The 13,133-nt window shown below is 33.6% G+C and overlaps 1 protein-coding gene across 1 annotated transcript in view; it reads right to left on the bottom strand.

Moving 5' to 3' along the window:
- LOC106132708 (G-protein coupled receptor dmsr-1) overlaps window positions 1–13,133 on the bottom strand; it is a 32,229-nt gene that overhangs the window by 5,390 nt on the left and 13,706 nt on the right. The window contains exons 4-5 of the mRNA XM_013332215.2: window positions 11,097–11,233; window positions 2,545–2,647 (exon numbers count right to left, since the gene is read on the bottom strand). Coding sequence (XP_013187669.1) covers window positions 2,545–2,647; window positions 11,097–11,233 — 240 coding nt within the window. The remainder of the gene's footprint in view (window positions 1–2,544; window positions 2,648–11,096; window positions 11,234–13,133) is intronic.

The raw sequence follows: 13,133 nt of genomic DNA, 5'->3' as shown, positions 1-13,133 counted from the left end.
GAAGTTAATGCTATTGTCGTTTGGAAGTAACCAAAGTTGTATTTTTACGAGGGCTCTAATGGATCCGGATATTCAATTTCCGTTTTCCATGCTCTGCATTGAGAGTGGTCAGTAAGTAATATGAACTCCCTCACTTACATTTGACTGTGTAAGAAATATTGTTTCATTATTGTAATCCAAATAAAATTTTAATCGATACTTTCATAGTTTACTTATTAATGCGATTTTCGTTTGTCACACTTGTTTACGTATTATCAACTTGATCAATATCTTCATAAAGCTTCGAACTTACATAAAAGTAGAACTGAGAAGGGCATGTAATACTTTTTGTCCGGAACATATTCTGTTCCTATAAGACAAAGTACATGGTCGAAGGTAGTTGCAATATTTGTATAGACGTATTTATTTAGTGCCTGCTACTTCCTGCGCATATTTAATATCAATAAAGCATAGCATTAAAAAGCTAACATTCTTCTTTTAGGTGATGGAATAGCAGCCTGTCATTTTCCCATAATCTAAATTCATCACTAAGCTGCAAATAATACATAGTATACATTGATTCTTGTGACTATTGGCTCTGTCAACCAGTAGTGATAAAAAATATGTTAAAATGTACATACATACATACATATAATCACGTCTATATCTCTTGCGGGGTAGACAGGGCCTACAGTCTTGCAAAGACTGATGGGCCACGTTCAGCTTTTTGGCTTTAAGATAGGATTGAGATTCAAATAGTGACAGGTTGCTAGCCCATCGCCTAAAAGAAGAATCCCAAGTTTATAAGCCTACCCCTTAGTCGGCTTTTACGACATCCATGGGAAAGAGATGGAGTGGTCCTATTCTTTTTTGTATTGGTGCCGGGAACCACACGGCAAAGTTATAATGTGTGTGTTGAATACTTGATGATGATAAATGTGATCCTATAAGTTTCAAATTTAAGAAAGTAAAATGAAAATTGCTATATTATTTCCTTACCACCGTGAAGTTCATGACCTTTTCGGTAAACGAAATAATTATTTTTCGTTCAAATATTTTGATAAAAAGATCGCTCAGATTGATTCGGTTACAATGCTGTACTTCAACCTTATATGCATACAGCATATCTTTATCCCTTACGGGGTAGACATACCCAACAATCTAAAAAACCGTATGGTCACGTTCATCTGGCTGGAATTGAGATTTAGACGGTGTCAAGATTGCTAGCTTAAAATTGACTATATCATTCACTATGTTGCTAGTCTTAGCGCCTTGGAGGTGAAAACATTTATAACCTTTTATATTATAACCTAGATATAACGATCTTTATAAATACTCTTGTATTTAATGAATTTAGGATAAAAGCTTCTCTTAAAGGCCTCAACAACGTACTTGAATCTTGTAAATCGTGCTCAATTGACTCCCATCCAAGTGGAAGGCTCCACTGCTAACTTTTACATGCTTTTTATCTATAAGTGGGTCAGGCCCGTTTTACAAGACCTCATATTTCCTTTTGATATTTCTTAAAACATTATTTATTGGATATTAAAATAACAATTAATTATACAAATTAATTATTTTAATAATAACTATAAAATATATATTATTACTATTAAATATATAATATTATTAAAAAACAATTTTACAAATAAAATGATATCGTATAAAATATAAGTTCCTAGGTGACCGAGGGGCGTTTAGTGAACTTTAGAAACAACATATATAAATAATAAGTATTTATACAGGACACGCCTCGAAGTAAGTTAAAAACTTGAATTACGAGATACTAACTCAACGATACTATATTTACTGATAAATACTTAATAATTTAATAAATATTTTATATATAAACATTCAAGGCTCAAAAATAATATAAAAAAATTGTTAAACAACCATCTTATATGGCAAAGTGATTTTGAGTGTAAATGTGGGAATAACGAATTTCTACTAACATGGGTCCCGATTTTTCTCGATTTTTCAGGCCCGTTCAGGCTCCTTCATATTTCAAATTTCACCGAACTCATTAGAGCCCTTTTCGAAAACGCGTGTTATATGTTTGCAAGTATTGCTCATATAATCGGATAGAATATATTTTTGTTCTCTGGAACGGCACCAAAATACCTTCATTTTAAAAATTTAAACAAACTTTTAAGCTTATGTTTTTGACTTCGACGCCTAAATTGTTAAGCATACTCGTAAAAAACAGTATGTTATGTTGTAAACATAATTTAGGCGTTATTGGATTATGGGTTTTTTTAAAGAAGGAACCATAAAAGATATGCTTTTTTTCCGCTTTGATTGTCGAGTGCTAGCTAATGCCTGAATGTTTATTAATGAAAAGGCTTAAGAACTTGAGATTCTTTTCATTAAGGCGATGGGTTTGCTACCTTACAAAATCCTTGATCTGACTATCATCGTTTAACAATTCGGCTAATACTTAGCCCTCCAGTCTTGAGACTATTTGTTCTGTCTTCCCGATAAGGAATAAAGACGTGATATGTTTATAAAAATCAAGTAAAGATTGAGATCTTTTCACAGAATAAAAATGCATAATCAAATACTTACCATAAATGTAGGTATGCATAGTATTGGAGGTAGGATGAAACTGCTGACAATAGCTGTGCTACATCGCCGCTCTGTGCACAGAATATGGTTCCTGTCAGAATACCTGAAAATTAAAAAAAATATCATGAATCCATATTCTAATATTAGCAATTATATTGCTAAAGCGAGTTTGTTTGTTACCTCTGAACCGATCAGAATGAATTTTTTTATACATAGGTATAGTGTGGCGTAAGAAAGAAGAACCAACTAGTTTTGAATAAAACAGTAGGTATGTTCATTTCGGTATCGTAACAGAATCGTCTTGTGAACCGATTTTGTAACTACAGTTTCTTCTGCTACAAAAAAGGCATTCCTAATGTTACATTTTATTTTAACGGAACAAACATTTATTTCATTTTTGCCTTGTATTCATAAATCATATCTTCCGAGAATATATTATCTTACGAAAGTTCTTTAATTTCTGAGATAAGCTAGGAGGAATACAAATGGAGTATATATACAAGGAACAAATAGATTATATAAAGTAAGTACATATAAGAATTGTTTTCCGCTATAAAATAAATACTGACTTTTGCGTTTGTTGGAATAAAAAAATAATATTCTCTGAAAGCGAATGAAATAGGAAAGTTTCCGGTTATTATTGCAATTTTATTTTCGTTCATGACATTTCAAGTTTTTTATTCAAAAATGTATCTATAAATTCATTTAGCCCTTCTTCAGCCAGATTTTCTTGACCTTTAAGTTTTGTAATTATTTGCACTGTACAACCCATATGCAATTAAAATGTGCTATGTGTGTGTCTATAAAAAAACAGCAGAGTAGAGGAGTTTTTTATATTCACAGATAACATTTCTCAAAATCCTCAAATTATTGCCTCGCCATTAGAAAATTGATTTATAGGAAAACAATCAATAAATATTTAAACAATCATTTTCGCACAACACCTGTGCTTTTGATGAAACGCTCTCGTTTGGTTTCGCACACATAAATCAAGCATTTATTTGAATTTTAAGCGGAATCATTTATGGGCAATTACAAGCTGGAAATTTGTGGATTTGAAGGGAAACACCTGTACCGCCAGCAAATATTATTCTTCTTTGTCATTGGTGCTCCTAAATTTAGTTTACGTAATGAAAGATACTTAAACATGTTTTACTTCAAATGAAATCTTTGACCGTGCCATCAGCCAACTGAATTAGTAATAAATTATTAATTACTCTGAACACCTTTTTCAAATACCTACCGAGAAAGTTTCCCCGTCCAATTTATCTGGAAACAACAATTTGGTTGTTTCTAGATAATTATAAAGTGCTTAGTCGGACCTACGGAGTTATATCTTTTTCCATTAATCAGCACGGCTCCTAATGTAATTTATTTGCTTAGATAAACTACTGAACAGATTTCCCTGAAATGTTGCCAGTGACGTAGGCATCCGCTAAGGAAGAATTTTCAGAAAATCTCATAAAAGGTAAGCCCTGGGCAAAACTTAGTTGTATGTGTATTCTTAACGACTTCTATATCAAAATTTTTTAATACTTCAACTAACATTAGATTTTTTTATTATTTAAGCATCCTAAGAATTACTCACTTGATTATGTAATAAATGAACTCTAAAACCTTACAATAGCTGTGTCCTTTTCAGGGCAGTCGTGTAAAAACAATCTGTCTCCACTGACCAACTTCGTAATCCGAGGTTCATTTCAATTCCCAGTTTCAAAATTCTGCTACGATATCCTCGGACAAAATATGTTAAATATTCAACTTCTGTAAGTATCTCACGAACTTCTTCTTTCAAGAACACGAGGGGGAATTCTGGAAATGGCGGATTACACGAACCATTTTTAGAGTTCCGTGCCTAAAGAGTAAAAACGGGACCCTATCATGTCATGAACCGTGATACACAGTTGAAATTTTCACAGAAGGTGTATTTTTGTTGTCGCTACAACAACATATGCTAAACTAGAACTGCCCCCATACAAAGAGTGCTTCATTTTTGCTTCTTCATACATACACACATATAATCACGTCTTTATGCCCTTGCCGGTTAAAGAGAGCCAACATCCTTAAAAGACTGAAAGACCACGTTCAGTATGGCTTTATGATAGAATTAAGATTAAAATAGTGACAGGTTGCTAGCCTATCACCCACAAGAGGAACCCCAAATTTATAAGCCTATCCCTTAGTCGTCTTTTACGACATCCATGGGAAAGATATGGAGTTGATCTATTCTAAAGTGCTCGAAACCATACGGCATATTTATAAAATGAATATGGGTGATACGGAACCCGACTCGCACTTGGCCAGTTCTTCGTTTCAGTGAGTTTCAGTACTCGTAAACTCGAATAAATCCTGACGTTTCGACTGGCATCTGCCTGTCTCTGTAACCTCACGATTGCTCGAATTTTGATAGAGTGCATAGCTCCAATTACATATGCTGGATGATTCGACGAAATTCTCAATTCGTACACACGGGATTTTTCTCTAAAATAATCGGTATATTTTTTGTTGTTTTACTTTATAAATCTATGCTTTCGCGGCTTTGCAAAAGAATAAAGGTTTTCTGGTAAGATTGGTTAGTATTTGCTTTATAAATGTGAAGAGGTTGTTTGTTTGTTTTTTAGTTACAAATAATACTTGTTATAAATAAAACTTAATTACGCATTTTTAATATAAGCTGGGATTGGGATAACTGATCAGAAATTGGTATTCCTATTTTTTCCATTCTCAAAACTAATATAGACAAAACTGAATAAATACATAAAAAAATCTGCAGGACTAAATGACGAATGGTGATTCGAGAATATATTTTGACATAAGGTAGTTCGGCATTTAAGTATTAAGCAGAACAAAGAAAATAGACTCATATCGGTATCACCTACGGATTGTCCTTATAAAGTGACTGAGAGTAATGCTCAGTTACAATTATGATAGCCTCTTTAATGCTTCCCATTGTATCTGCCACGTAGTCACAATAAAGCTATCTTAACGAAAATCACTACAAAAATTCTATAAATCCACAACAAAATTTTAATGTTAAAATTTTTCATTACAAATGATGATTGCTCTACATCAGCCTTGCATATAAAACGTTTCAGTTTTAGCCTACAAAAATGAAAAGCGTTACTTTTACAAACTGCCATTTCCTCAATAATAAAATCTCCAATGAAACCGACCGAGACTGTTAAAATTTGTCTGCTTGGAGATAAATCTGGGGCTAAATCATCAAAAGCTATTTAAGGCCATTTCACGCAGAGTCTCGCTCGTTATTCTCTTAATGGCAATATTCAGCTGTTGCTGCGTCCTGGAGCTTATTTCCTGTAAAGCCACGTTTACACGGTCTAAGGGCGAAGTTTAAGTGATTCTTCCCCAACAGGCTTTCAAGTAGAAATTATAAAGTTTAATTTTCGTTTGGCTATTTGGTGTTGATAAATCGTATAGTAAATATTATATTAGATAATTTTAGTATTATTAATAACATACAGATTTACCTATATACAAGCACAATTGCACATATCACAATCACAACACACGAAGACCACGGCTAGCTGGACGGCCTAATTGGTTGGACCAAATTGTTTGTGAAATGCAAAATACGGAATTTATTACAGAAGATATATGATGAAACGTAATGTTCCCCTTAGCCTAGTTATGGAGAGTAATAAAAATAAACTTTTTACAAGCCTTTTTTACATTTTAATAGCCTTTCGTAAACGAAGGTTAGTAAAATTAACAGAGAAATAAATATATGTCATAAGAGGAAAATAATGTTATTTTCCATACTGATCTTGTGGAGAAGAAAAAAAGTGTGTATCAGCTGCTTCTCTTCCCGTGCAGATTATAAAAATCAATCAAGTGAAAGGATAATTTTACTTGAGATTCTTATTTTAGGCGAAGGGCTAAGTGTTTGCCACTATTTGAATCTTAATTCTATCAGCCAACCAGCTGAACGTTGCCTTTCTCACTTTACAAGACTTGGCTCTGTCAACTTCATAAGAGATAAATACGTAATTATATGTAGATATGTATGTACTTATTTTTAATTTTTCCAGTAAAAACCACGTCGAGTGCCTATCTAACCGCAATACTTATGAAACAGAAAGTGATAAAATGTCTCTTGAGTCAAGAGACTTCATAACCTCATCTCAGCGCTTTCTAATATCCCTCAGGATGTGTTTGTTGACTTGGAGAGTTGGCACGGCACCAATGATAAGGTAGCATGAATAATATCTAAGATATTGTCTTTTCATAGGCTATTAGACATGTGCCAATCATGTTCAGGATCGGATTGAACCTGGAACGGTTCATCGGAACTGTGGAACTAGTTCCGTTATCATGTTCGCGGAACTATCTAGTTCCGCTAAAATTTTCAATGCAGGGCGCGTTACTTACCCACGAACTGGATATGGAACTACGACGACGACGACGACAGTCGTCGTCGTATTTCCATATGTTTTGAATAGATAACACACATGACTTGACACGACATAATATTACCATAGCCATAGCACCTATGTAATGTACTTCACATCAATTGATTTACCTTCATACTTGGCAGGCTTAGGACTGACAACCAAAAGTAAATTATTTTACAATCTACAAATGAGTGTTTGGAGTCAATTGTTACTTTAAATAACATTGAATAGTTACATAAGTATCTAAGAATATTACGAAATTATGAAGTGTGTGATTACTATTTTGCGGCAGCGCGGTGGCGGCACGGCGGCGCCCTCATATTTGGTCGCGGATATGTTAGGAACTGTGGACCGACTAAGCCAATCAGTTTGGATTGGACCGATATCGTTCCACCTCCGGACATAGTTCCGAGAACTATTACGGTCCGGAACGACACATGTCTATAGGCTATTTGTATCGTTCGTAAATACAAAAATAAACAGTAATTGGGTTAAGATGTATGTATGTGTAACCTTTTGTAATTAATTAATATGCTTTAACGAAAAATCCTAAGATATCGTGGCCATATAGTTTAATTTGTTATAATATAAGATCATTATAGATACTGTACAAAAGGACCTTATGCATAATACATTATCTAATGTTCTACTATAGAGTTAAGCACAACTTTATATAGATTAAAGTGGTAGGTGTTAGATAGATAAGTAAATAAAGTTAATAATGGTAAATAAAGATGGATGGATAGCCTGAAATAAAGGAGTGTCAAGCAAGTTCGCAAGGGACAAAACAAATTGGTAGAAACAATGCCGATATCGGCATAGTAACGACGGGGAAGAAGTAGAGCGAATATTTCTAACTGGCTCACATAGAAACAAAAAAAAAAACCTTGGTAAAGGTCGAAAGTTAATAATGACACATACGGATGGCCAGCCCATCCGTTTATCACTATTGACTATTGGAGTTTTTACAATAGCGTTCCATTGGTTAAGCCTCATGTATGGAAGTCTAAAAAATGTGCGGTTCAAGGAAGGATCTGAAGTAATTAACAGAAGACAGTTTGTTTTCCTGTAAAAAAATTTCATGAAATATACGAAGCTACACCAAATAAGAGGTTTGTAGAGGATTAAACAAAAACACTATTTCTATATTATCGATATTGAAGTACTAGAAAAGACACTAAGCGGACCCTAGGCCCCAATGAACTAGGAACACACAAAGATGAGAGAGAGTTAAGGTTTAAAGTACGCCCGCAACTCCACTCACGTAAATGGAAAAAATAAATATTAGTTTCCCTAGACCCAGCGATTTAGGCTGCGCGATAATATATCGATTATCGAGTCAATTTTCAATTTTATAATATTTAGATTTATTATTTATAAAATCTTGACGATCAGTAAGGTCAAAAAGTAAATCGTTACTTCCATATTTTGAGAAATATATGTTTTCTTTCGAATTTTCAGAAAATGAAGCAAAGACGAATGAATTTAGAGTCGGCAGGCGTCAGTGACGTGGAATTCATCCTATTATGCCCTACAGTTACTGTATGGTTGGAAATTATTATTAGCTTCCAATTTTTAGTTTAACCATTTCTCATAAATAAACTTCGGTCCTATTCTAAAGTGCCGTATGGTTCCCGGCACTTTAGAATAGGACCGAAGTGGTCCTTTACCATGGAGGTCGTAAAAGGCGACTAGAGTAGTATAATAACTTGGTATTCTTCTTGTAGGCAATGGGCTAGCAACCTGCCACTATTTGAATTCTATCGTAAAGCCATACAGCTGAACATGGCCTTTCAGTCTTTTTTAGACTTTTGGCTCTATCTACCCCGCAAGGGATACAGCCGTGATTATGTATAATAATAAAATAAAATAAGAATTGAAAAAAAGAACTAAAAATAAATACAATAAAGAAATAACTATTGGTCTAATAAATCTTGGGTGGAATAACGATATAATACCTTTGTGTTGTTGAAATAATCCCAGCTATTTCCTCTTAAGTCGTATATAAATAGCATTTACACTTGATAGAACTTGCAACTCGGGTCGGTACGTTCAGTGGGCGGCAATTTGAATGAACAGAGTAAGTCGGTTACCTACGCAATCAAAATATTTCTATACTATAGTTATGCTTCAATTCCATGAAATCTTATAGGAATGAAAAGACTCTATGATACTTCTGAACTTCTCTTCTATTTATGTGTTAAAATACAAAACTTTTATACTCGTAATATAACGTGAAAGGATGTATGAACTATTCTCACTCAGTAATTCAATGAAAGATTGGCAATGTATTTTATTTGGGAAACTTTTTTCCCACAAGATTGGTTAGATCATAAAAAGTGACAAACCAGTAGAGACACGAATGAAATATAATCAATAAATCATTACAACAAGCCTTCAAGAGTATGAAAGGATACATTTACTTTTTAATTTAATAACGAGATCTTTAATGTACTTGCAAATTTATAAATATCACTTATATTCATTTCACCAGAAATGAAAAAATATAAAGTTAAATATATTTATTCAACAGACATTAAAATATTTGTATAGAATTAAAATTACGTTTTATACTTAAAAAAATCAGTTGGCGGTTTTCCTAGCGTGTAAATCGTAGCCTGTGAGTTATTTAATTAAATTTCGTCGAAATGAATCCGTTGATTTGTTTTATATGCATAAAATTATGATCAGTTAAAAGAATCTTATCGACATTTACTTCGAAAATATGGCAGTACTTAAACCGTGTACTACGATTTGTCCTACCTATGTTTAAACACTTTGTAAACAAAACAAACAAGAAACATCTATTAAACAACTACCCTCATACTCCCCTAATTTGTCCCCACCCCTGCAGCCCACCACAAGTCTATTATCGTCATTACAAGGGCCAGCAATCCAGAATGATTACAGGTATTTGCATGACTCATTACATTTAGTCCTAGTAGGAAACACGGTAATCGTTTTTCATCAGGAATACTTAGATATGTACTATTTGTAATGAGATGTATAATTGTTTGTAAGTGTTGTGGAGGCTGCTACAACGGTTTTTTGATAATGTTAATACCTATTTGACTCTCAAGTAATTCAAAGTTTTCCCCCACTAAGTGGTATAGTATAAGTACTAAAGTATAATTAAATAAAAGCACCAATCGGATCGGATCTTGCTTTAATCGATCAATTAATTTATGTGATAGGGATAATTTCGAAATTAAATTTACGTTTACGGTTTCGGAATTTTTGTAAAGTGTTAGCTAATCGACAGAGACCCCAACCTTTTACATTAGGTACCTATATGTTATTATGGATAATGGTAAAGGAGAATAGCGCAAGTTCGACTCGCACTTGGCCATTTTTTATAAAGCGGACCTATGTGGTCAATAGTTCAATTAAGTAAAGTTACCACAGTCGATTTTTTGTATAATGTTAATTTTGATTAATGTCAAAAATTAAAATTAAATCTAAATAATTGAAGTCCTGACTGACAAAAAATTACATGATTTTTCAGTTGACTTAAACTTTAAGACTAATTACCAACATTCAAAACTGTCGCTCAATCTTAAGATTATGAACTTTCTTTTCTCTAATTAAGTTTGATTAATAAAGAAATGAAAGAAGGGACCACTTTCAATTATGCTTCAAATTATGAAACGAAATTTGTCTAGGATTATATAGTTGCTGAGAGGAAAAAAGCGTGTTTATCAATTACAATTAGGTTTTTGTTAAGTTGAAGTTATTTTTTTGGAACTTTTTGTTATGTCTATGTTTTTTGCTTTTATAGTCAAAACTTTCCAAATTTGTTTTGTCAAAAAAAGTATTTTTATTTCTCCTGTTCTTAATTCCAGTTACATCTTCATGTTGCGCCTTTTGTCCATTTGATTATATGTGCAAAAAATATTTTCATAGAATCAGAAACTGACAATTTCATACATAACTATGGTGTACATGGGGTGTTTATATATATATATATATTTTTTTATTTTTTTTTTCATATATTTGGATATACATATATGGAACTCACTCATATCCTTAGGTTTAAGTGGAGAATCTTTAATATTTATCGTCTTCCTAATAAAGCTTTATTTCGTCTTAATTGTGACTATCAGTTACCGGGATACAAAATAAGGAAGAAAATGTACTTACTTTATGGCGACGTATCTCCATACAGCGAGAGAAAGAGTGAGGCATATTGACGCCGTGTGGAAGATCTGGGCAAAGTGCATGTGGAACAAAAGATACGCCGCCCACTTGTACGGCATCTCGCGTTGACCGGGCAGAATCTGGGCAGAAAAAAAAGAATACTTCATTTACACATTTTTTACCACTGAAGTTTTAAAACATGTAAGGGAACGACTACTTGGGGTCGCGCAACCTGTCACTATCTGAATTTTCATTCCATCATTAGCCACCAGCCATGTAGTTAAAAGTGGCTTTCTCTTCACGACTGTAGGGCTCTGTCTCACCCGTAAAGGATAAGGAAATAATTATGTGTATGTAAGTTTTTATTATGATTCAAGTTTAGATTGCAGGGATAATGTATCATTAAAAAAATAGGGAAAGCGGTGTTATTTCTACGACTCAACGGGATCATCAGGTATTTGTTTTCAAGTATCCGAATCAGCACGTAACATTAGTTATTAATTTATCGCTCCAGTTGAGATTTAAATGAAATCTTGTTTTACAGATTTTTCTTTATTTTTAGTAAAAACATCAGCAACTATAGTTTTTAGTTAGTTATAAGTTAAATTATATACGTTAAACTAAAGCCAATTCAAAAAGTTAAACATCAGAAAGAAACCGACATTAAATAGAACGTACTTTTACTGTATCTTTAGTATTAGCACGTCTCCTTAGGCCTTAATCTATTTTGTATTCAGAATCCTTTCTGAAGTGTCGGATTTCCCTGTCTAGCAAAACCTTTCATCGTAGCTTAGTTATATCGCAATACTAAAAGTGAGAGTTACGTTCAGAATATAAAATATTACCTTGACATCTAACCTAACCATAAAAATATCCTATGCATTGATGGATGAACAGAAAGTTCAAGAGTCACTGGACATTTCGTGATCGATTTTTATGAATTGAAAAAGGCTCTGTAACTTATTTACATGTAGAGACAAAAAATTGTTATTAATATTAGAATTTTCATTTCAAAAGTTATAGCAAGATTTATTAATTCTAAGGTATCATGTTATATACTCTCTGTCAAGAAAGTATCGGGAATGGATTATTTATTTATGGTTCCAAATTCAAATTTTTGTTTTTTTTGTTGTTGTTAGATTGGCACAACTGTTTTCCATTTTGGCGCGGAGTTTGAGTTGCATCTGTTGTTTACATTAAATACAGTGCTATTTTTAGTTATATCATATCTAGTGTGTATTGCTAATTTCATAATGGATAAAAACATCGAACAAAGAGTTTGTCTTAAATTTTGCATTGCCAATGGAATATCGTGTTCGGAGTCACTGAAAATGTTACAGAAGGCTTACGGTGAATCGACTTTATCAAAAACTCGTGCTTATGAGTGGTACAAAGCGTTCAAAAGCGGTCGAGATGTGATGGAAGATTTGCCTCGCTCTGGTAGGCCATCAACGTCTGCAACTGAAGTTAACATCGCAAAAGTGAAGGAAATAGTGACTGAAAATCCTCATTCAACTTTGAGAGAGATAGCCACCGAACTTTCTGTATCTCACGAGTCGATCCGTACCATTTTAACTAATAATTTGGGTATGAAACATGTTGCCGCTCGGCTAGTCCCAAAAGACCTGAATTTTTTTCAAAAACTCAATCGCATGAGAGTCGCTGAGGACATGCTAGAACGAGTCAATTCCGACCCAACATTCATGAAACGCATTGTTACTGGTGACGAGACGTGGGTTTACGAGTTTGACATTCAAACTAGTCAACAAGCTTCGGAGTGGCGCCTTCCAACTGAACCGAAACCGAAAAAACCACGCCAAAGTCGTTCAAAAGTCAAAGTCATGTTGACTGTTTTCTTTGACTATCGCGGTGTTGTGCACTCGGAATTCTTGCCGGAAGGTCAAACGGTAAATAAGGAATATTATTTGAGTGTTATGCGGCGTTTAAGAGAGCAAATCCGACGAAAAAGGCCAGATTTGTGGAAAGAAAATTCTTGGATTTTGCACCATGATAATGCACCTTCGCACAAGGCCATCATTG

This window comes from Amyelois transitella, chromosome 19, assembly GCF_032362555.1.
Source record: "Amyelois transitella isolate CPQ chromosome 19, ilAmyTran1.1, whole genome shotgun sequence".
In the NCBI taxonomy this organism is placed as follows: Eukaryota; Metazoa; Arthropoda; class Insecta; order Lepidoptera; family Pyralidae; genus Amyelois; species Amyelois transitella.
This window is presented reverse-complemented; position numbering and strand designations above follow the sequence as displayed.